Source organism: Podarcis erhardii (genome assembly GCF_964252035.2).
Source record: "Podarcis erhardii genome assembly, chromosome: 2".
NCBI classification, from domain to species: Eukaryota; Metazoa; Chordata; class Lepidosauria; order Squamata; family Lacertidae; genus Podarcis; species Podarcis erhardii.
Window position 1 is genome coordinate 14,919,120 of NC_138498.1, and position 24,133 is coordinate 14,943,252.

Below are 24,133 nucleotides of genomic sequence, written 5' to 3' on the forward strand. Positions count from 1 at the left end.
ATTTTATTAGCTACTGCTTCCATGACCTGGGGAAGAAACACTGGTTTTCAAATCTGTGAGGGTGTATATGATCTCGTAGCTTCGAACAAATATAGCCAAGATCAGCCAGAAAACCGCAAACCACTTGGCGGGGTGGGTGGGAGATATCAGCCCCTACCACTCCCCCACTGCAAAAACAAACCCTTAGCCAAAAATGATTACACCAGGAGAGACCAGAGAAAAGTAATATGGGCAAACCTAAGGCTGAAACGGCACTAATTCAAAAACCTCAACATACAAGTTCTTTTTGTCTTCCAAGCTGGAAAGTTCATGCAATTGATTAGCTTTCCTAGCATCTCTCTTTCCCTTGTACGTGGGGATCAAAAGCTTGAGGGTTGCATTTTATTTTACTTTAAGGAACTTAAAACCCACATCCCCCAAATCTGGGGCAGCTCTCAGGAAGAAATGTCAAAGAAGAGCAAGAGCTTCTTTTCCAATGGGTCCCCCTCGGATCTGAATGCAATAAAAGGAAATCAAGAGGGTAAAATGGAGTACAAGGGACTCCCATACCTTTGTAGGGTAGGGAAAGCCGGAAGGTGCTGCTATTACTACTACTATTATTATTATTATTATTATTATTATTATTATTATTATTAGAGAAGCAAAGCAGCTAGTAAGCCTGATCTTTACTGACATCTGCCAATTATGATATGAGAAATTGTACTCTCTGGAAATCTATTTTCTACCTAACAATTGAAAGTAACATGCAGAAAATAGCATTTCTAGAGAAATCAAAGACTGGAACTGAGGGAAGTCGGGTGGGGTGGGGTGGGGGGATTCTGTGGGGGGAAGGAGGGGGAGTGAGGAAAAATGTGGGGGGAACAAGGATGATATGTTTTTGGATAATATGTCTTGTTATAATTTTGAATAATAAAAAAATTAATTAAAATTAATTAATAAACAAAGAAAAGAAAGTTACAACCCCCACCTTTGTTTGCAGAGACAGCATCCACTGCAAGGATCACCAAATATAAAGGGTGCCATGAATATGCAATGCGTGAGGTTATCAGTTTGGGGCAGATGTCCCACAAAGGGTTCTGAGAATAAAAACAATTTATTCTTTATACCACACCCATCTGGCTGGGTGGCCCCGGGAAAACCTAATGGGGCATTCATTCGACAGAATGGTTCCTCTTCAGACATCTATAATGATAAGCCACATGGATAAACCTGCATGGATTGAATGAAGCTGCAGTTTGGAATTCCTCCTAAAAGAAATGGCATTTGTTTCTAAAATGCCAGTTTGCAGGGATGACTTTAAGAAATCTCCTTTGGGTTTCCCCAAAGGAAAGTCGCGTATCCTGAGCAAATTTTGGGATGGCTGCACGTGTGTGTTTGGAAGGTGGGTGAGTTGAGCCTGCAGCCTGCGGAAGATTTAAACTCGACAAGTTACCTTGTTTTGTCAGCTTCTCAGGTGGTTGGGAAGGCCAGGTGTTGTCGCTCCTGGTGCTCGAAGGTCTGGCTGCCTGAATAGCTGCAAGGGTCAAAGGTCGCTGGGGCTCTATCCAACTGCTGCTCGATGGACCTGGGAGTGGCAAACAGGAGACAGGCAGCCCGGGGACCAAGGAGGAGTTTGGAAAGTCAAGAGGCTGTCTGGGAATTGATGGCTACAGCTCAAGGGTGAAGGAAAAATAAAAGGCTGAATGCAAAATGTCAGGTTGCCACCCCTCTGCAACCCATAGCTGTCAACTTACAGATTTGAAAATAAGGGATCAGCAGCCAAAATAAGGGATTTTAGTCAACCAGCAGCCAAACGAAGCCTCAAGTGGTTGTTCCCACAGCGCAGCAACCCGGCAAAGGGGATGCAGCAAGGAAAACCACCGTCACCTATCCGCTGGGAAGCGCTGAGCAAAGGCGAGTCCCCAGGCAATGCGGCCGATTTGATCAGCACAAGGCATGCAAGCTCCACCCCCCAGTCGTTCTTAGACTCCTTATTGGGTGAGCAACGCAGTCAAGCAACACAGTTGGAGCCTCCCTCCTCCCTGGGAGGGAGGGAGAGGAGCTGCTTCCTTTGAAACCCAGGAAATTGAAGGGACATCATCAATAAGGGACAGCAGCGGGACATGGTGCTGGGATAAGGGACTGTCCCACCAAATAAGGGACGCTTGACAGCTATGCTGCAAGCCCCAGCCTTTGTGCCTTTCCCTTGTGCCTGCCGTAGGGGGAAAGTTTCGAGATAACAGATGGTGTGCGCACTATATACTTAAAACACAAAATCTCCTGCAAAAAAAAAATCCCAATTTGCTGAGGGTGGTGGGAATTGTAGTTCTGAGAGGAGGAAACTACAGTTCCCATGATTATTATTTTTTAGGGAACTGTGTGCTTTAATTGATTTTAATTTGAAAGTATGGTTGTGTACGCGGTCAACGTGGCAGGAAAAGCTTTGCAAAAGGTACTTTGCCAAAGGCTATCTAGCGAGTTCATGGAGGAAGCAGGGTTTCAATTGAGAACATTCCTGGCTTACAGATCAGACAACTGCACAATATAGCTCAGGTGGTTAGAGCAGGGTGCTGAGAATGGGGTGGCTGCATATTCCTGCATTGCAAGGGTTGGACTAGGTGATTCTCAGGGTGCCTTCCAGCCGTACAATTCCTTGATTCTATGATTCTACTGCTTCTCCACTGTTATGTACTGAGTTGAATAGGATCCAAAATGCAGCAGTCTGATTGGTCCTAGAACAATAGGATCCAGAATGCAGCAGTCTGACTGGTCAATAGGGTTCAGAATGCAGCAGTCTAATTGGTCCTACAACAATAGGATCCAGAATGCAGCAGTCTGATTGGTCCTAGAACAATAGGATTCAGAATGCAGCAGTCTGATTGGTCCTAGAACAATAGGATCCAGAATGCAGCAGTCTGATTGGTCCACAGGAGCCACCCAATCCAGCTCCAGGTGGAAGTGAATCCGCAACCTGATTGGCCTACAGGAGAGTTCCGGAATTAGCCAATCACGTGGGGCCCATTGTGTAAATAATGTATATAAAGCAGACATTCTGGGGGAACTTCCATTCCTCCTCACCACTATGAGCTGAAGAAAGAGCATGAAATCCACTCTCGACTCCAAGTATATTTCATCCACATTTGTGGAAACTGGGGGAAAGAACTGTGAAGGATCTTTAACAAAACTGCTGGTCCTTGCAGGGCTGTATATACTCTTTGCTGACGAAAGACTGGGCGGAAGGGGAGGAGGGAATAGCAATTCTGCAGCAAAGGAGCCCGAACTTTTCTCTGTTGTAATAAAAGCTCACACGACGGGAGTGACTTTGAATAGGTTTGCCTACGTTTCATAGCTCGTTATGCTTCTCTGCTACTCTTTTGCAAGGGCAAAGGGAATAAGTAAGGCATACGGAATAAATACCCACCATCCCTTGACCACTAGAAGTCCCTCCCCCTGGCTTTGGGATTCGCATGCAGACGCATACATTTTATAAAGCTGTCTTCACAGTCCCAAGGGGTGGAAACGCGTCAGGGTTTTTAAAGTAAAAGCAGGGGTCCTTAGGAGGACGTGATCGGCAGCGCCAAACGATGTGCTTAATGCAGAACACACACAAAGTGCAGGTCCGTGGGATGTGCAAAAGTGCTGCCGTGAGTTGCCAGCGCAGCAAAGAAAAGGGCAAGTGAAATCAGCAGCAGCTGGCGGTCCTCAGTGTCCCTCACTGGGAAAAACACTACGGGTCCTCATCTTCCTCAGATAACAGATGTGCATGCTTCGGATCCTCAAAGCAGCTCCGAAAGAAGGAGAGGAGCCTCTGGCTGAGGTGGCGCTGGCTGAACTCGAATGTGTGGCCTTCATCTGGGTAGATCTGGGAAACAGATACAAGGTTAGGGAAGTTTCCTTTTTTATTCTATAGCACCATCAGTTTGGCACGACACTTTAACACAATACCAGGGGGACCTTACAATCTGGAATGTTTTCTTGCAATCCTGGGTAGGCACACATGGAAAACAACCTCCAGTTATCTTTTCCATTCTGCATTCGCAATTTGTGCTCATCACGGCATCCCAGCTTTTGTACGTTGCTGTTTTTGTTGCTTCTTGTCCTTATTAGTCACTTCTCTTTCTTTCTTTTTTTTACAAAAAGTAAACTCAAAGCAACTCGCAATACAGTCGTACCTCGGAAGTCGAACAAAATCCATTCCGGAAGTGTGTTCAACTTCCAAAACGTTCGGAAACCAAGGTGCAGCTTCCGATTGGCTGCAGGAATCTCCCGCAGCCAATTGGAACCCACGGAGGACATTCGGGTGCTAAAGAACATTTGCAAACTGGAACACTCACTTCCAGGTTTGCAATGTTCGGGAGCCAAAATGTTCGACTCACAAGGTGTTTGACTTCCGAGGTACGACTGTACCAAAAAATAAAAAGTATCCATTTACCATATTTTTCGCTCTATAGGACGCACCGGACCATAGGAGGGGGAGAACAGGAGAAAATAAATCTCCCCCTCTCTGCTCAGCGTCCCTTCAGCGAAGCGGCAGGAGAAACGGAGCACCTTCCGTTTCTCCTCCCGCTTGGCTGAAGGGGTGCTGCGCAGAGAGGGGAAAATGTGCAGCGCCTCTCCAGCGAAGCGAAGCCTGGAGAGCAAGAGGGATTCGTATGCACCGACCCCTCTCGCTCTCCAGGCTTCAGGCGGATATCCACAAGCCTTCGGAGCACGCCGGGAACTCCTCCTGCACTCCAAAGGCTTGCGGATAGCTGCCTGAAGCTCCGGGGGCTTCAGGCGGCTTAGCGAAAGCAACACGAAGCCTCCGGAGCGCAGGGGGAGTCTCCCTCTGCACTTTGGAGGCTTCGCATTGCTATCGCTGAAGCCAAGGAGCCTGCATTCCCTCCATAAGACGCACACACATTTCCCCTTAATTTTTGAAGGGGGAAAAGTGTGTCTTATAGAGCGAAAAATATGGTAAATCTGAAATAAAAGCATAAAATGTTAATATACATAAAAGTACCACCACCCTCTGGAAAAAAACATCCAAATTGGATCAGAACCACCGCACAGTGCTACCAAACCCCGCTTCCCAACAGCTGCTCCAGAAAGATGCCCTAATCAATGGTATCGAATGCCGCCTGGAGATCAAGGAGAATTAACAGGGACACACGCCCCCATCTCTCTCCCAACAGAGGTAATCAGACAGGGCGACCAATACCGTTTGCAACCTGAAACTGTTTTGGGTTGGTCAGATTGCTTCATTTCCAATCTTTTTTCCCTGAAATCCCGTAACTTTTTATTATCGCTAATGTTTCAGTGTGGGGGGTTGCCCTGCTTTCATTGCATCACAGTGCAGGAGTGCCCCTCCACACAGCGATAATGAAGCAATGTTGTAGAAACGTCACAAAACATCTTAATAAGGCAGAATGATGCATAGAGGGTTCAGCATAAAATCAACTCCACTTCAGCATAATTGCAGAATACACTCGCAAAAAAAGAAAAACCCACACCAGTCTGGTGGGGCACAAAGAGTAGCTCCTCACTCCCACAAACCTGGTCCCTCTTTCCTAATCCATCCTACCTGGGTAGTGTAGTTGTTAGACTCTGCAGCTAGAAGCCGGATAAGAAGTTCAGCTGTATGCTGGAAATGCACTGTGGCTGCCAGAGGAAAGAGGCAGAATGTGAGACAATGGCTAGCACATCTGATTGGCATCTGTCTGTCTCTCTGTAGGCTCCCTTCTGAATGGTCAATTAGGAGTAAGAGAAACTGGCTTTGGCATATGGAAAAACCATTTCTAGTATGGATAGAGCCATCTGTCATGGATGCATTATAAGAATTCTAAGGTCTCAAATATAAATTAAATGTACATAAATGTACAAGGCAAACACATACATAAGTATATAAACCACGTGTCTGAAATAGTATAGGAGAACAATCTTGAAGCCCTTTTGATTCTCCCAGTGACCTCAAATATTCCTTTGCAGCAAGGGAGGAAAATGGGGAAAGCGTTCCCATTGCCTTTTCAGTTGCAAATTCTGTCTTAAGGGCGTATTTGTGTATCAATAGGGTGAGTCTTTGACCTGGATTCAGGAATTAAAGTATTTACTATCACAAAAGAATGGCCAGGATGCCCAGGAAAAGCAATCAGTGACCATTAACAGATATCCTGGCAGACAGGATTTCTGCTGTAGACCGCCTCCTTCTGGTGATGTATGTAAGATGGGGGGTGGTCTTGGGCTACAGGGTGGGCAATTTCAAAAGTCTGTATAAGGGCTTGTGCACTATTGTTCAGGGTTCCTCCTCCCTCCTGCATGTGGCGAGTGGGGACCCTGTTGCAACGGTTTAATAAAGATTAGGCTTACTAACTGCTTTGCTTCTCAATATACTCTGGTTGGTCTCTGTTATTTTCTCCTACTGATAGGGAACCCATTTAAGGACTTTATACTGGCTCTTGGACACCCCATAAGGGGAAAAGGAGCAGTTTTTTTCTTATAACAAATGCCTTAGCTGAGATTCCTACATTGCAGGGGGTTGACCCTAGGAGTCCCTTCCAACTCTGTTATCATTCCCAGAGAGAAAAACCAGTTAACTAGGGGTAGGAAACCTGGGCCTGAGTCTAATTTCATGCGTAAAGGTAAAGGGGACCCCTGACCGTTAGGTCCAGTTGCGGACGACTCTGGGGTTGCGGTGCTCATCTCACTTTACTGGTTGAGGGAGCCGGCATACAGCTTCCGGGTCATGTGGCCAGCATGACTAAGCCGCTTCTGGCGAACCAGAGCAGCACAGGGAAATGCCATTTACCTTCCCACCAGAGCGGTAGCTATTTATCTACTTGCACTTTGACGTGCTTTCGAACTGCTAGGTGGGCAGGAGCAGGGACCGAGCAACAGGAGCTCACCCCGTTGTGGGGATTTGAACCGCCGACCTTCTGATCGGCAAGCCCTAGGCTCTGTGGTTTAACCCACAGCGCCACTCGCATCCCTTAATTTCATGCATACCTTGGGCTAATTTCACAAGGGTGTCAAAGTGGGGGTGGGGGGAACATAAGGGGAAATGATGTGGCTGAGAGAGAAAAAGGGGTGACACAGAGAACGAGACGCACATGCACACAGGGGTGCCCTATCCACTTTTGGCTCTGGCCCCAACCACTGCCAATGTGCGGCCCATAGCTGTCAAGTGTCCCTTATTTGAAGGGACAGTCCCTTATTCCAGCACCATGTCCCGCTGCTGTCCCTTATTGATGGATGTCCCTTAAACGTCCCTTAAATTTCAAAGGAAGCAGCTCCTCTCCCTCCCTCCCTTCCGGCCAGGGAGGAGGGAGGCTCCAACTGTGTTGCTTGGCTATGTTGCTCACCCAATAAGAAGTCTAAGAACGACTGGGGGGTGGAGCTTGCATGACTTGTGTGTGGCTAGTTAATGCAAGCTGAGGAGTTTTTTGAATGCTGGACGCCATTTTGTTGCACGTGCTGCTGCAAACTTTGCAGTGCAAAGCCAGGCTGGGGAGCCGTCTTAAGTTGAGGCTGCATAGGCCTTGTGGTGCATGTGATTCAGATTCTATTCAGTTGAACCTCTGGTTACAAAGTTGGTTGGACAGTGTTCTCGAAGCTACCAGCATGAGTTTGACCAGACTGCAGGAGGACAGGAAGACTGGAGTGCCTGGAACAGGTGAGGCTGCAGGTCCCTTATTTTGGCTGCTGGTCCCTTATTTTCAAGGCTGCTGGTCCCTTATTTTCAAATCTGTAAGTTGACAGCTATGGTGCGACCCCCCTTTACAGTGGTACCTCGGGTTACATACGCTTCAGGTTACAGACTCCGCTAACCCAGAACTAGTACCTCGGGTTAAGAACTTTGCTTCAGGATGAGAACAGAAATTGTGCAGCGGCAGCAGGAGGCCCCATTAGCTAAAGTGGTGCTTCCGGTTAAGAACAGTTTCAGGTTAAGAACGGACCTCCGGAATTAATTTAATTCTTAACCCGAGGTACCACTGTAGTCCTCAGTGCATTGTGTGGGGAATCCCTACTGCTGCTTCTCCCTCACCTCCCCACTCCAGCGGCAGGAACAAGGGAAAAGAACAATGGCTTCCACTGCCCGTGCTCTTTCCCTGTGGGCAGATGCAAAGACTGGACCCAAAGGAAGAGGACATAGACAAATGGGCAGAAAAGAATAGGGACGAGGTAAGCCAACTCAGGGAGGGAACCCACCAAGGGCATTGCTCCCAAGGGGAAAAGATGGGAAAGGTGGTAGAACATCTGCTTTGAACACAGAAGGTAAAGGTAAAGGTAAAGGTAAAGGTAAAGGTCCCCTGGATGGTTAAGTCCAGTCAAAGGCAACTATGGGGTTGCTGCACTCATCTCGCTTTCAGGCCGAGGGAGCTGGCATTTGTCCACAGTCAACTTTCCGGGTCATGTGGCCAGCAGGACTAAACGCTTCTGGCGCAATGGAACACCGTGATGGAACCCAGAGCACACGGAAACGTTGTTTACCTCCCCGCCACAGCAGTACCTATTTATCTACTTGCACTGGTGTGCTTTCGAACTGCTAGGTTGGCAGGAGCTGGGACAGAGCAACGAGAGCTCACCCCATTGCGGGGATTTGAACCGCCGACCTTCCAATCAGCTAGCTCAAGAGGCTCAGTGGTTTAGACCACAGTGCCAGCATCTCCAGGTAGGAGAGTCCTCTGTCTGAAATCCTGGAAATCCACTGACAGAGTGCAGAAGGTATTATAAGGCACCTTCCTATCTTCCTGTATAAGGAGGCAACTGGGAAGGAGCCCATTCCAGTACATTGTTCCCAGTTCCACCCCCCAAACCCTGGAGTCAACCTGAAGATCATTGTTAGGGGATGGGATGGGCGAGTGGGAGAGTCAATGGAGAGGTCAAACCTTACCATCTCCAGTTCCATGGGCAAGGAGGACATTTATGTCCTTGAGGTGGGGCGCTTCCTCCAACACAGAGGCCATCTGGAGGGAGGAAAAGGAAAAGGGTGGAAGAGGCAGGAACGAAGCACCAAAATATCTGTCTCCCTCCCCACTCTGCTCCTTTACAGCAGCAACAAGGAAAGCTTTTCCTGCGCAATCAGGTTATAAATCAGGAGTGCACTTGTGCAAGCAGGAATTGGAGGAAGTGCCCAAGCTCTGCACGGACATGTTGTAGGTTCTGGCAAATCACACATGGATACACAGCTGGGAAAAAAACCCCAACCCGTATTTTTCGCTCTATAAGACGCACCAGACCACAAGACGCACCTAGTTTTTGGAGGAGGAAAACAAGAAAAAAAAAATTCTGAATCTCAGAAGCCAGAACAGCAAGAGGGATCGCTGTGCAGTGAAAGCAGCAATCCCTCTTGCTGTTCTGGCTTCTGGGATAGCTGCGCAGCCTGCATTCGCTCCATAAGATGCACACACATTTCCCCTTACTTTTTAGGAGGGAAAAAGTGAGTCTTATAGAGCAAAAAAATATGGTAATTGGTGATTTCGTGGGGCAAGTGGAATGGGGAAGCTGGGAGCCACTGAGAAAGTAGCACCAGAGAAACGGGTTCAAAATGTAACAGCTCATTTTCTTTCCATTTCTTTTCTTCTCTCTTCTTTGGGGTCCCAGCAAAAGAAGAACGGGTACAAAAACTTATAGAATATGCAGAAATGGCGTAACTTACCGGAGAAATAAGAAATCAAGATCACAAGCTTTTTATAAAAGAATGGAAATGGTTTATGGAATATTTACAAACACACAAGATAAGAACATTGGCAGGATTATTGTAATCACCCGCAGTTTTATAAGAATATATATTTAAAGTAGGTGGATAAATGAACAAATTAAGTTAATTTGGATATGCATAACATATTAGAAATAAATTTAATGAACCGCAGAAAGAAAGGGAAGGAAGTCAAGTTTTGAAATGTTAAAATGATTGTAAAATTACTGAAATGTATAAAACTGAAAATTATAAAAAAACAACGAAATGTGACAGCTCAGGATTCTGTGTTTGCCAGCTCAACTATGGGCCTGCACTGCATCAGCGATATGTTAGGCCTTCCTTTTACAATGGAGTCACTTTTTTTCCCCATTCACAGTGGTGTTTTATTGTTTTGTTTTGTGTGCGAGTTTTTCTGCAAACTTCTGCAAGCACTCTGTGACCTAGACGGTGTGGGTAGGGATTTTCAGAAATTAATACGGCTAAATAAAGCAAATTTTCCTCCTAAAGGATCCTGGGTATGTTGTCTACCCCTCAACAGGGCCACAATTCACAGCACTCTTAGTAAACTACAGTCCCCAAGCGTCTTCAGGGGACATAGTAAAGGTAAAGGGACCCCTGACCATTGGGTCCGGTCGTGACCGACTCTGGGGTTGCAGTGCTCATATCGCTTTATTGGCTGAGGGAGCTGGCATACAGCTTCCAGGTCATGTGGCCAGCATGGCTAAGCCGCTTCTGGCGAACCAGAGCAGCACACGGAAACGCCGTTTACCTTCCCACCAGAGCAGTACCTATTTATCTACTTGCACTTTGACATGCCTTTGAACTGCTAGGTTGGCAGGAGCAGGGACCGAGCAACGGGAGCTCACCCCGTCGCAGGGATTTGAACCGCCGACCTTCTGATTGGCAAGTCCTAGGCTCTGTGGTTTAACTCACAGCGCCACCCGCGTCCTTTCGGGAGACGTAGAGTCATTTAAATGTATGATAAAGTTGGGAGAGTGTGGGAGAAATCTCCCCACCTGAAAAAGGCAGTAGGGCAAGTAACACTCGCGCACCTTGGGAAAGAAAAAGTTGGACTTGGTTCACACAACCTGAGCATGCCAGTGTTGCTTTCAGATTCAGGGGGCTTCTCTGTGAAAGGGGCAGTCAAGTAATGCTTGAGAAATAAGGCCTGCCAGACCAGTGCCGGCTTTACATATAAGCTAAACCAGCTATAGCTTAGGGCCCCACTCTCTTGGGGCCCCCCAAAAAAATTAAAGGGGGGAAAAACCCTGGATGTACATTTCCAAAATATAAGATAACCAAAAAAATAAAACCTACATACAGCAACAGTGTATTGTGTTGTGTAAGTAATGGGCTCTGCCTGCTAGCCTGCTCCCTAAAATATCACTGGTTTGCTCATTTCTATATATAGGGTGCCTACATTCTGCATGTGCAAGTAGCTTTAGATACCTATTGTTAAGTTGTGGGTTGACATAGCAGACGACACAGCGATTTCTCCAAGTAGCTCTTTATTTCGTAAGCTGGAATAGAACTGACTGCAAACAGCTCAGCCGGCCTGCTTTTATAGGCAGCCGGCTGTCAACATTGTAACAACAACAGCCCAGAGTTCCCGCCTAAAATAACTGACGCGGACCTGAGGGAAAACTATCTACAGACCTGAGTGAAAACTATATACAGTATCCCCCTGCTGGCCCAGGGTGAAACTTCACTACATAACACCCCTCCCCACCGAGATAAGGCGTTAGTTACAATCGTAATGGTTTCCTCATATACAGCACTACGCGTAATGGTTCAATTAGGCACAAAAGCATATTGGTTACATTTCCCATACTTAGACCAACAGTGATACATGTCCAACAACATAGTCCTTTAAATAAATTGGGCGCTTGGAAACTCTGCCAGACCGCCGGGGACTGGTAGCCAAGTCCGGGGGGCCACACAGTTCTTGCTGAGGCTGTGGTGCGACCCTAGGTGGCGTTGGAACCAACTCCCCTGGATCCGCTGCTGTGGGTGGAGCCTCCGCAAGTGGAGTGGTCTGAGTCTGTGGTAAGTCTGGCAGACCCTCTGAAGCGGCTTGGTTCGGCTCCACGCTGGCAGTTTGCGAGGGAGGTGTAGGTGGGGCCTCGCCATCTGTACGTGTCTCTTCTGGAGCCGCAAGCGCAGTTGGGGGCACCTCGGTAGTGTCCAAGTCCCCAACCCTGTGCCTAAGCTGGTCTATGTGCCGTCGCCACAAGCGTCCGTCTTCGAGTGCCACCTGGTACGAGCGAGGTCCAGTGACTCCCACTACTGTGGCTGGCACCCAAGGAATGTCCCCCACATAGTTCCGGGCAAAGACCTGGTTTCCTGGGACAAATGACCGTGGCGCGTTGGCACAGCCTGGGGGTTCAGCCACGGCAAAGTCCGGGTGTAGCCGGTCGAGCGGTGACCTGAGGCGGCGGCCCATAAGCAGTTCAGCAGGACTCCTCCCTGTGGCCGCATGAGGGGTGATGTGTTGCACGAACAAGTATTCGGCGACCCGCTCATGCCAGTCTCCCCGGTCCAGGCGCGCCAGTGCCTCTTTTGCCGAGCGCACCATTCTTTCCGCTTGCCCGTTGCTGGATGGATGAAAGGGTGCCGTTAGGGCATGGCGGATGCCCAGTCCCAAAAGATACCGCTCAAACGTGCCTGACGTGAACTGTGGTCCGTTGTCAGAGACAAGGACATCAGGACACCCATGCGTTGCAAACAGGCCTCGCAGCACCCGGATGACAGCTTCGGTAGTGGTGGAGGGCATCAGGGCGACCTCCAGCCATTTGGAATAGGCGTCCACCACTACCATAAAGGTCCGGCCGTGAAAGGGGCCAGCCAGATCGATGTGCACCCTCGACCAGGGTGTCTTTGGCGTCTCCCAGGTGTGTCCCTTAGCTGCCGGTGGTGCAGGCCTCAACTCTTGGCACGCTTGACAGGCGGACACCCAGGCAGTGATGGCATCGTCCATATTAGGCCACCAGACGTAACACCGAGCCAACGCCTTCATTTTGACAATTCCCGGGTGGCCAACGTGCAGAGCCTCCAGGACGCGCTGACGGAGTCCCTGGGGAATCACGACGCGGTCTCCCCACAGCAGACAGCCGCGATGAGCTGAGAGTTCATGTTGTCTGGTTGCGAAGGGCTGGAACTCCGATGCAAAAGGCCCTTGTGGCCACCCCCTCCACACCCAGTTGAGCACCCGGCTGATGGTGCGATCCTGGGCAGACGCGGAGGCCACAGTGGCAGCTGATACAGGCGCTGCCGGAAGATCCTCAATCAGAAGGAGCGATGAAGCTGGAGCCGGGTCTTCCACAAATGCTGGAAGAGGGCAACGGCTGAGGGCGTCGGCATGGCCCATCGATTTCCCCGGGCGATGGATGAGCCGGTAGTGGTAGGCAGCCAGGAAAACAGTCCATCGCAGCATGCGTGGCGAGAGGACCGGGGGAGTTGGACGATCACCGGCGAGGAGGCCCAGGAGTGGCTTGTGGTCAGTGATGAGGTCAAAAGTCCTGCCATAGAGGTATTCATGGAACCTCTTCACTCCAGCCACAAGTGCCAATGCCTCCTTGTCGAGCTGGCTGTAATTCCGTTCCGTCAGAGATAGTGTCCTGGAAAAGTAGGCGAGCGGTGCTTCTCTTCCATCTGGAAAACGGTGACTAAGGACAGCACCGATGCCAAAAGGTGAGGCGTCGCAGGCAAGGACCAGCGGCCTGGATTCACTGTACTGTACCAGCACACTGTCTGATGAAAGGAGAGCCTTAACCGCGTTGAAGGCCGCCGTCTCCCGATGACCCCAGGCCCAAGGCGTCTTTGTACTAAGGAGTCGGTGAAGAGGCTCAGCCACTGTGGCTTTGTGGGGCAGGAACATGTTATAAAAGTTCAGCAGCCCCAGGAACGCCTGCAACTCCGTCTTGTTCTTTGGGGTGGGGGCCTGCTGGATAGCGCGGATCTTGGATGTGGTCGGGTGAAGGCCGGAGGCATCGATAAGATAGCCCAGGAACTCTACCTGTGGAACGGCGATCTGGCACTTCTCCCTCTTTACCTTGAGCCCGGCCTCTTGGAACCTGGTCAGCACGGCACGGAGGCGCTCGAACAGCTGCTGGTGTGAGTCTGCAGACACCAAGACGTCATCAAAATATGGTACCACGCCTGGAAGCCCTTGCAGGAGACGCTCCATAAGGCTTTGGAAGATGCCAGGAGCCACACTCACCCCGAACTGCAACCGGCGGCAACGGAATGCCCCCCGGTGGGTGACGATCGTCTGGGCTTCAGCAGTGGCATCATCGACTGGCAGTTGTTGATAGGCTTGGGCAAGGTCCAGCTTAGCGAAGACCTTACCCTCACCCAGGGAATGCAGCAGGTGTTGGACAACAGGAACCGGATAAGCGTGCTGCTGAAGTGCCTTGTTGATCGTGCACTTGTAGTCAGCGCAGATTCTCACCGACCCATCTGGCTTGACAGGCGTGACGATGGGGGTTTCCCACTTGGCGTGGTCAACCGGCTCCAAAACTCCTTGGGCGATCAGTTTGTCCAGTTGTTCGTCCACCTTAGCCTTGAGAGCAAAGGGAACCCGGCGTGGCTTTAGCTTGATGGGGGCGACTTGTGGATCAAGGCTAAAGGAGATGGGCGTACCTGTATATTGCCCCAAGGTGCCGTCAAAAACCTCGGCAAAGTCTTTGACCAGACCCTCAGTCTCTGCATTAGAGATGCAGTTGATGCCGGTGACTTCCAGGCCGAGGGCATCAAACCAGTCTAGCCCTAGGAGGCTTGGCCGCTGACCTTCGACCACCACCAACCGGAGCAGGCCCGAAAAATCCTTGAAGGCAATCCGGAACCGGCCAACGCCTACCACGGGAATGTCGTTTCCCTGGTAGTCTCTCAGGTGTACGCGGTGAGAGTCGAGTTGCCTTTTGGACACTCTGGGTACCAGTCTTTTGATGGTGCTCCACGACACGATGGACAGGGCAGACCCGGTGTCGATCTCCATGTCACATGGAGCTCCTTCAATGAGCACCGTGACGTTCAGCTTGCGTCGCGTAGGCGAGTCGGTTTGGCCAATCGTGGTTCCAGACGGGCAGCGGCAGTTGGTGAGAGCGAAACAACTTTCCTTGGCAGACTGGAGTGAAGGCTTGGACTTGCGAGTCGATGAAGGGGGGGTGTCAGACGGAGCCGATCGGCAGACCTTAGCGATGTGGCCCCTTCTGGAACACTTCCTACAGATGGCGTCTCTGAATCGACACTTGGCACGGGAATGGTTGCCTCCGCAGCCGGCACATTCCGGTTGGCCCTTGGACTTCTGTTGGAACTTCCTGTGCTCCCGCTTTGTCTGGTGCACGTCATCGCCTTCACTGGAGGATGCCTCATCACTGCTGGCCTCTTCATGATGCACCGGAACTGGCTCCCTAGCAAGACGTGGGCTGCTGCACTTGCGGATCTCCTGGGCGGAGCGTTCAGCAGCTTCTGAGGCCACAGCCTCCTCAATGGCTTTCTGCAGCGTGAGGTCTGGCTTGGCGAGGAGACGCCGTTGCAGATGGATGTCCCGGACCCCGCAGACGATTCGATCCATCAGGGCATCGTCTAAGTCTCGGAACTCACAGTGCATTGCAGCCTGTCGCAGGGCGGTGGTGTAGTTGTTGATTGACTCCCCCTCTGCCTGGTTCCGGTGGTAGAACGCATGGCGGGCAGCAATCTTGGACGGCTTTGGTGCGTAGTGGTTGCGGAGCTTCTCTTGGATCGTGTCCCATGGTGTTGCCTGGACTGCTTCGGGCGCAACCAATGCTCGGGCCGTCCCAAACACCTCAGGCCCACAGAGGCTGAGGAATAGGCCCCGCTTACGATCCTTTGATACTGCTGTCAGCTCGTTGGCTTGGAGGTAGCAGTCGAACCGAGCGAGGTAGGAGTCCCATGATTCAGAGGCTGGCGCAAACGGCGGTAGAGGCACAAGTGAAGCCATGATTCCGATGCCGGCGTGAAGGGCGATGGATGGAACACCGTGCTCTAGCCAGAACAGTCAGCTCTGAATTGGTTCTGTCCAGTGATTTCGCTCAGTGATTTCGCTCTGTGATTCAGCTCTGTGATTCAGCTCAGTTCAGAGGCTGGCCGCATCTGGCTGTGCTCTGATGTCCATCCATCCCATCCTCGTCGCCAGTGTTACGTTGTGGGTTGACATAGCAGACGACACAGCGATTTCTCCAAGTAGCTCTTTATTTCGTAAGCTGGAATAGAACTGACTGCAAACAGCTCAGCCGGCCTGCTTTTATAGGCAGCCGGCTGTCAACATTGTAACAACAACAGCCCAGAGTTCCCGCCTAAAATAACTGACGCGGACCTGAGGGAAAACTATCTACAGACCTGAGTGAAAACTATATACAGTATCCCCCTGCTGGCCCAGGGTGAAACTTCACTACATAACACCTATTAGGTCCATAAATTACCATACAGCATATATTCAAAAACAGGGACAATTTTGTTATTGACGAAAGACAGCTGGACATATAAAGGGCCCCATTACCTTCAGTACCTTCTGGCCTCATCAAAGCTAAATCCGGCCCTGTGCCAGACCCTACCTCATTCAGTACCCAAGAAGGGGTGGGAGGGAGTGGAGGAAGGCATAAGTAACAGCCCCTATTTCCTGCTCCTTTCTCCATACCGTGTAGGCAGCATCCTCCCGGGCTGGCATCCCCAGGTAGCGTTCGGAGAACGTGGCAGCTATGGCAAGAGACAGAGTTAAGGGATCTTTGGAGTTGCTTCTTCCAATAAACACCCCCCCTGTACAGCTGCAGAACCCCAAAGCAGTGAAATGGACAATGAGACTTGACTGGAGGTCCGTCATCACCTCTCCCCCCGGTAATATAAAAATATAATAATTGTTATTTCTACCCCACCCATCTGGCTGCGTTTTCCCAGCCACTCTGGGCCACTCCCAACAGAATTAAAAGCACGATAAAACATCAAGCATTAAAAACTTTCCTAAACAGAGCTGCCTTCAGGTGTCTTTTAGAAAAGTCAGATAGTTGTTTATTTCCTTGACATCTGATGGGAGGGCGTTCCACAGGGAGGGCGTCACTACCAAGAAGGCCCTCTGCCTGGTTCCCTGTAACCTCACTTCTATCTGAAGAAGTGTGCATGCACACGAAAGCTCATACCAAGAACTAACTTAGTTGGTCTTTAAGGTGCTACTGGAAGGAATTTTTTTATTTTGTTTTGACTATGGCAGACCAACACGGCTACCTATCTGTAACTCACTTCTCACAGTGAGGGAACCGCCAGAAGGCCCTCGGAGCCGAACCTCAGTGTCCAGGCAGAACGATGGGGGTGGAGACGCTCCTTCAGGTATACTGGGCCGAGGCGATAGCAGGTCCAAGGTTTTGTTGCTTCACTGTTCTTGTATTTTCCAGTGAAACTTCATGATTTATACATGCAGGAGATTTATCCCTTTTCACAGAGTATATCGTGGTGCAAAATTTAGATTCCTTTTTTTAAAAGAAAGAAATGAAGAAGAAAGAAAACCAGACCGTCTTTACTGCTACTCACCGTGGAAACGGAAGCTAGTAATGGGTGCCACACCAGTTCCGCATTTAAAGAGGTCTTCCGCTGTTGCCATGAGCTTCAGTGCCAAAAAGCCTCCATAGGCCTACACAAAAGCAAACATACGTTTTATGATTCATTCATTCAAAACATTTTATTCCATGTTTCAATTTTTTTTTTAAAGCAGCGTGCTGTGTAACACTTTGAACTTTTAAAATAGAACGATCGCAGCCTGAAAACAACAGCAACAAAACCGCAAACGAAATTTCAATCAGCAGCGCATCATTTAAATCAGGGTTGGGGAACCTGCTGTTCCACTGTTGTTAGACTACAACACCCATCACCGCTGCCCATGCAAGCTGGGGCTGATGGGTGTTGGAATCCAACAACATCTAGGAGAGCCACAAGTTCCCCATCCCTGACACAAGGTATGAACTGCGCGGTCGCAGGGTGCAGGCACAGAGGAGCATCATGTTCTCAGGAGGCAGAGGACCATGTGATTTACCTTCCCGTAGACGGCTGTGCGCCTGCGATCCACGTAGGGAAGCTGCAGCAGCCACCTGCAACACAAGAAGGGGAAAACATGTTTGTGCAACCTGATGCTCCTGGCATCATCTGCCAGCCACCACCACTGCCCTTCTCCCTGGCTGTGCATTTCCTTTGTGTGTGTGTACGATTTTTATTAAGTTTTCTATTTTACAACTTAAAATATTCATTAAACAACCTGAAAATGTCAATGGCTTCCCTTCTTCGCTTTCCATGGTTCAAGTTGCATATCATAAATTCCTGCATATTTTACATAAACTAAACCATTCAGTAAATAGGGACGTGGGTCTAAACCACTGAGCCTCTTGGGCTTGCCGATCAGAAGGTTGGCGGTTCGAATCCCCGCGACGGAGTGAGCTCCCGTTGTTCGGTCCCAGCTCCTGCCAACCTAGCAGATCGAAAGTACACCAAAAAGTGCAAGTAGATAAATAAGCACCGCTCTGGCAGGAAAGTAAACAGAGTTTCCATGTGCTGCTCTGGTTTCAGTGTTCCGTTGCGCCAGAAGCGGCCAGAAGCTGGCCGCATGACCCGGAAACACTGTCTATGGACAAACGCTGGCTCCCTCGGCCTGTAAAACGAGATGAGCGCCGCAACCCCAGAGTCGTCTGCGACTGGACTTAACTGTCAGGGGTCCTTTACCTTTTTAAACCACTCAGTAGTCAATTAGTACATCCATCAAAACTTGTTTAGGGAAGCTTTTAATGTTTAATAGGTTATTGTATTTTAGTGTTTTGTTGGAAGCCGCCCAGAGTGGCTGGGGAAACCCAGCCAGATGGGTGGGGTATAAATAATAAATTGTTGTTGTTGTTGTTGTTGTTTACACTGTTGAATTTATCTTAATGCTGCCAATGTTTTCAAGTGCACACAGTTTCCCCCACTATATTCAATAAACATTTTCCCAATCTTTTTCAAATGTATGTTCTTCTTGTTCTCTTATTCTATATGTTCGGTCCGCAAGCTGCACGTATTCCATCAGTTTAAGTTGCCATTCTTCTTTAGTTGGGACCTCACTCATTTTCCATTTTTGGGCTAACGAAACATGGGATGTAGTAGTAGCATACATAAATAGTCTTTTCCACCCACCGCCCAAAGGTTTAAACCTCCAAAACAGCCCCATGCCTTTAGCTCCTTCTTTCATGTTAAATCCCTTGCTGCAGAACTGCAGCAAATCAATGTGTTGATGTGGGTGTGCACATGAATGCTTCCCAATTTTATCTGGTATCTGTTATTGGTCCCTCATAGTATCAGATAGGCAGGAGGGTCAGGGACTCGGAGCATCAGCAAAGGGGGGAAAAACAACGAATTCCTTACTTCCATCGTGCAAAGGGAACAATAGGGACATTGCTTTGCTAAGCCCCAACTAAGCAGTTGCAAAAAAGTGAGTAAGCCTTTTAAGCTCGTTGAAATTCTTAATCAGGTTGGATGTCAAATACAAAAAACGTGGAGAGGTGAAGAGGGGAAAATTATGCTGCTGGGCAAGACAGAGGGGGAAAGCCCTAGTCTGCAGAGTGTAATAGTATTAAAAAGCAATGGGGGAAATGTTGTGCAGACTGCAAACCTAAATCCAGTTACTGAAGAGTGAGTCCTACTGAACTTCACAGGGCTTAGGTAAAGGGACCCCTGACCATTAGGTCCAGTCGTGACTGACTCTGGGGTTGTGGCGCTCATCTCGCTTTATTGGCCAAGGGAGCCGGCGTACAGCTTCCGGGTCATGTGGCCACCATGACTAAGCCGCTTCTGGCGAACCAGAGCAGCGCATGGAAACGTCGTTTATCTTCCCGCCGGAGCGGTACCTATTTATCTACTTGCACTTTGACGTGCTTTTGAACTGCTAGGTTGGCAGGAGCAGGGACCGAGCAACGGGAGCTCACCCCGTCGCGGGGATTCAAACCACCGACCTTCTGATCAGCAAGTCCTAGGCTCTGTGGTTTAACCCACAGCGCCACCCGCGTCCCATCTTCACAGGGCTTACTTCTGAGTATATATATGCAGTTGTACCTTGGTTTTCAAACGTCTTGGAAGTCGAACATTTTGGTTTTCAAACACCGAAAACCCGGAAGCAAATGCTTCCGTTTTTTGAACGAATGTCAGAAATCAAATAGCTTCCACTGAGTTTTCTTCAATTTTCTCTATTGAATTAGCGCCTCAGTTTTTGAATGTTTCGGAAGCCGAACGGTCTTAAGGAACGGATTATGTTCAAAAACCGAGGTACCACTGTATATACATAGCATTGCCCTGCAATTTAGGATACCGGCCATGCTTGGCACAAAAAGATCTCCAGCTGCATGAAAGGCTGTGGAGACAAATAAGTAAAGCTGCAATCCCTTTTGAAATAGGAAAAGCAGAAAGAGTTGAATCTGCCTCTTGTGTCAAGGGATGATCGTGACTGGCTGATATGGAAGTAGTGATCAGTTTTTTTCCTTTCAACCAGTATGCAGACCCAGGAGCAGGGGATAGGTTTGGAATTACTGGCTCTCACCCCATAATCTATCCTGTGGAACAGGGGTCACTAACATGGTGCCCACGGGCACCAGCGTGCCCACCAGGACCTCCTATTAAGCCCACAAAAGTTCTCAGTAAACATCTCAAAAATCCATAATGCACAAGAGACGGTTTGCTCTTCCTGCTCAGTTCCTGGTTGAATTAGCTCAGCCTCTCCAACAATGAGAACACCCCCTCTTTAAACATGCCTACATTTCACTGGATGCCAAGATAGGGCACCCACCCTCTCTCCCATTCTGAGCAGGAGAAAGAAGCAAAAAACTTCTCTTTGTTTGAGCACACAGTGATGGCTGATGGAGGTGCACGTTCCCCACTGAAGGGGGCTGATTCTGTCGTCTTCTGCTCTTTTAGATGTGGCAGCCATTTTGTTTTACGCTACACCCGCCCCCCATTTTGTGACTGGAACCCATGGCACACTCTCAAAATTCCAAATGTGCCCACTGGCCCCCACACCTCAGTGAACCCTGCTGTAGACCCAAGACATTTTGCTGCTTGAGGCTTCTGTCTCCTTTCCAACCCTAGGTTCATTGTCCCCAAGACTAGCTAAGTGACTTGGCACCTGAGACAGAAAAACCCACAACTGCCTCTCTCTCTGCTGGCAAAAGTAGAACAACGATAAATCGACTAGCAAAGACTTTGCCGTCCCTTTCAGAGGACCAGCTTCCTCACTCTACCTAATAGCAGGGCCGGTCATGTGTTAAGCAATAGTATTAAAACGTGAGGCTCAGGCGTCCTTACCGCATGAGAGCTACATGGTCCTTGACATCCAAGGAGCCCAGCTGGCGGCTGACCTCATGCAGCAGCTTGAGTCCTTGGTTTCTAGATCCCCGAGCATCGAATTGGACCACCACAGCACCCAAAGAGCTAGACAGGACGGTGTCCCAATCAAGGTGGAATTCCTCAGTGGCCAGCTGGCCTCCTGGGGATTCTGGGCTGGGGGGAAAAGGCAATCAGAGGTCAGAACATGGATTAATGTTACACCTACCAGCTAGTGGCCTAGGATATGTTTGCACCTAAAGTGGAACCCAAACCAACAGCTCTGGGACGGAGCTCTTTTTTTTAATTTTAATTTTTTTACAAATTTCCACAGGGATAGCAGGGGGGAAAGGTACCGGTACCTCTGCCATAATTCCCTGTCAAAATGAAGGTTCCCCCCTCCCTCCTAGTCCACTTTCTCTCCCTATCTGTACTGGACATCTTCTAGCTTGTTCCTCTTCCTGCTGATTCATTAATGAATTCACAGCTGTGAGGACAAAATGGCATGGAGGCAAGGCTAAGTTGGGATGCAACTCCAAGCTAGGGATGGAAGGAACCGTCAGTTGCAGTTCTCACTGTTTCCGATTTATCCAGTCTCAAATCCGGCTCTTCGCATTCCTGCAGCAGTTTATGGATTTTCTCTTTTGGAATCCGCCCGAAAATTATTCAGCTTCTTAGTGTAATCCCACCCCCAATAAACACATTTCTGTATGCAGTTTTGCTTAATGGACACACTTCTGCAAGAAGGCATTTTTTTGCATGTCATTCCCACTAACATTTATATCAGGGGTCAACAAACTTTTTCAGCAGGGGGCCAGTCCACTGTCCCTCAGACCTTGTGGGGGGCTGGACTATATTTTTTTTTGGGGGGGGATGAACGAATTCCTATGCCCCACAAATAATCCAGAGATGCATTTGAAATAAAAGGACACATTCTACTCATGTAAAAACGCGCTGATTCCCAGACTGTCCGTGGGGTGGATTTAGAAGGCGATTGGGCCGGATCCGGCCCCCGGGCCTTAGTTTGCCTACCCATGATTTAAATCTTTGTGCACGCTTTCTCCTAATGTATGCATTTTTATAAGCACTGATCGGTTGGACAGCTACGTTGCCAAAACAGACTAAGTGCAAAATCCAGAGAGGGGGGTTACAGTGGTGCCTCGCAAGACGAAATTAATCCGTTCCGCGAGTCTCTTCGTCTTGCGGTTTTTTCGTCTTGCGAAGCACAGCTATTAGTGGCTTAAATGCTTAGCAGCTATTAGCGGCTTAGCGGCTTAGCGGCTATTAACGGCTTAGCGGCTTAGCAGCTTAGCGGCTATTAACGGCTTAGCGGCTTAGCGGCTTTAAGAAAAAGGAAACAAACTCGCAAGAACTCGCAAGACGTTTCGTCTTGCGAAGCAAGCCCATAGGGAAATTCGTCTTGCGGAATGACTCAAAAAACGGAAAACTCTTTCGTCTAGCGAGTTTTTCGTCTTGCGAGGCATTCGTCTTGCGAGGTACCACTGTATTTTTGGTTTAGTTTCAGAATGTACAGATTGGATAACTTCGCCTTTAAATGCAATCTGAATCTTATTTCTCCCTCCTCCCCACTACTCACAGCAGCAGTAGCAATGGACAGAAGGCACACTGGTGTGGTGGCGGCAGGGTCACACGCACAGACAGGTCTGAGTCGTAAGGGAAACAAGAAAAAAAAAATGTGACTGAATATAGGAGGAGAGGCCTTTGGTCTCGATCCAGTAGCATTCTTCTTATGATCACAGCCATGCAATGAACTTCCTGTGAGGGGCTTAGGAAGTAGAGGGACAACCTTTGTATCCTCACCGTAGCTAGCAAGTCGAAACGACCTGAATTCCACCAACGGCATCTCTTTATGCATAAGGGCATCTTGCAAAAGGCGGTTCTCTTCCAGGAGAAGGAAGTCTGGGAGCCAGGAATGAGACAGATACCAACACTGTTAGTAGCACTTGGGCAACTCCCTACACAAGTCAGTTGTGGGTGCCAGTCTTTTAGAAATAGTAAAGGTAAAGGGACCCCTGACCATTAGGTCTAGTCGTAACCGACTCTGGGGTTGCGGCGCTCATCTCGCTTTATTGGCCGAGGGAGCCGGCGTACAGCTTCCGGGTCATGCGGCCAGCATGACTAAACCACTTCTGGCGAACCAGAGCAGCTCACGGAAATGCCGTTTACCTTCCCGCCATAGTGGTATCTATTTATCTACTTGCACTGGCATGCTTTTGAACTGCTAGGTTGGCAGGAGCAGGGACTGAGCAACAGGACCTCACCCCGTCGCGGGGATTCGAACTGCCAACCTTCTGATCGGCAAGTCCTAGGCTCTGTGGTTTAACCCACAGTGCCACCCGCGTCCCTTTTAGAAATAGTAGTTCCCCCACAAATATAGCAGATCTCTGAACTCATTCCCGCAGGATGTTGTGATAACAAGGGGCAAGGCTGCTTTTAAAAAGCTGACCTTGAATTCAAGGGGATAGGACTTAACTGCAGCTATTAGGCATGTTTCCTCCTTGTTATGTAACTCACGAGGAAAGTAAACTACAACCATTATTGAGTCCAAGGTGAACAATGTAGCATATATGTTTTCAAATAACACCTGAACTCTTTTTTAGGTTGGGGCAGAAAAGCAGGTGGACAACTTCCCTTTGGACACAGAAAAATCAGCCACGATCAGCTCAAAGCAAGGCTCCAGACACACAGAAAGAGAACATTGCCCACACTGTCTCCCCAAACACCAGCTCCTGTGATCTGTTGAGAGATCAGTGCAAAGGAAAGCACTGGATACATGAAAATGGATGGGTTCGGATTTGCCAAACCAATGCACACTCTCAGTTACCAAATCAGAACCACAACACAAATATACTGTGTCTCAAAAAGTATCTAGATCATATTTTCCACCACCCATCAGACTAACACTGTTTGTTTGTTTTTAAAGCAAGCTTTCCCCTTTCAAATCTGATACTCACCACGGGGGTTAGCTGTGCGGTGAACAGAGACTTGAGGGACTCCAGGCCCTATGGGGTAGAGAAAACTCAGGTCAGTAGTAAACAAACCATAGGCCATGTTGGGCAATTCACAAGATAAGAACTGGACACTGTTACATGCATACAGGACTTGCTTAAGTGAATG

General features: G+C 49.0%; 2 protein-coding genes across 4 annotated transcripts in view; both read right to left on the reverse strand.

Moving 5' to 3' along the window:
• SLC39A5 (solute carrier family 39 member 5) overlaps positions 1 to 2,323 on the reverse strand; it is a 39,840-nt gene extending 37,517 nt beyond the window's left edge. Inside the window, exon 1 of the mRNA XM_081849697.1 lies at positions 1,433 to 2,323. The gene's annotated coding sequence lies outside the window, so the exon portion shown is untranslated. The remainder of the gene's footprint in view (positions 1 to 1,432) is intronic.
• Positions 2,324 to 2,783: 460 nt separating this feature from the next.
• LOC309334896 (inactive dipeptidyl peptidase 10-like) overlaps positions 2,784 to 24,133 on the reverse strand; it is a 59,833-nt gene continuing 38,483 nt past the window's right edge. For 2 of the 3 annotated variants that reach the window (XM_081849623.1, XM_081849622.1), the window contains 10 exons: positions 23,971 to 24,018; positions 22,817 to 22,915; positions 22,593 to 22,659; positions 20,978 to 21,172; positions 17,697 to 17,751; positions 17,198 to 17,297; positions 16,314 to 16,372; positions 8,849 to 8,921; positions 5,543 to 5,619; positions 2,784 to 3,841 (listed from right to left, as the gene is read on the reverse strand). In XM_081849623.1, the coding sequence (XP_081705749.1) occupies positions 3,707 to 3,841; positions 5,543 to 5,619; positions 8,849 to 8,921; positions 16,314 to 16,372; positions 17,198 to 17,297; positions 17,697 to 17,751; positions 20,978 to 21,172; positions 22,593 to 22,659; positions 22,817 to 22,915; positions 23,971 to 24,018 (908 nt within the window). In that variant the 3' untranslated portion in view covers positions 2,784 to 3,706. The remainder of the gene's footprint in view (positions 3,842 to 5,542; positions 5,620 to 8,848; positions 8,922 to 16,313; positions 16,373 to 17,197; positions 17,298 to 17,696; positions 17,752 to 20,977; positions 21,173 to 22,592; positions 22,660 to 22,816; positions 22,916 to 23,970; positions 24,019 to 24,133) is intronic. The other variant, XM_081849624.1, reaches the window with a different exon arrangement.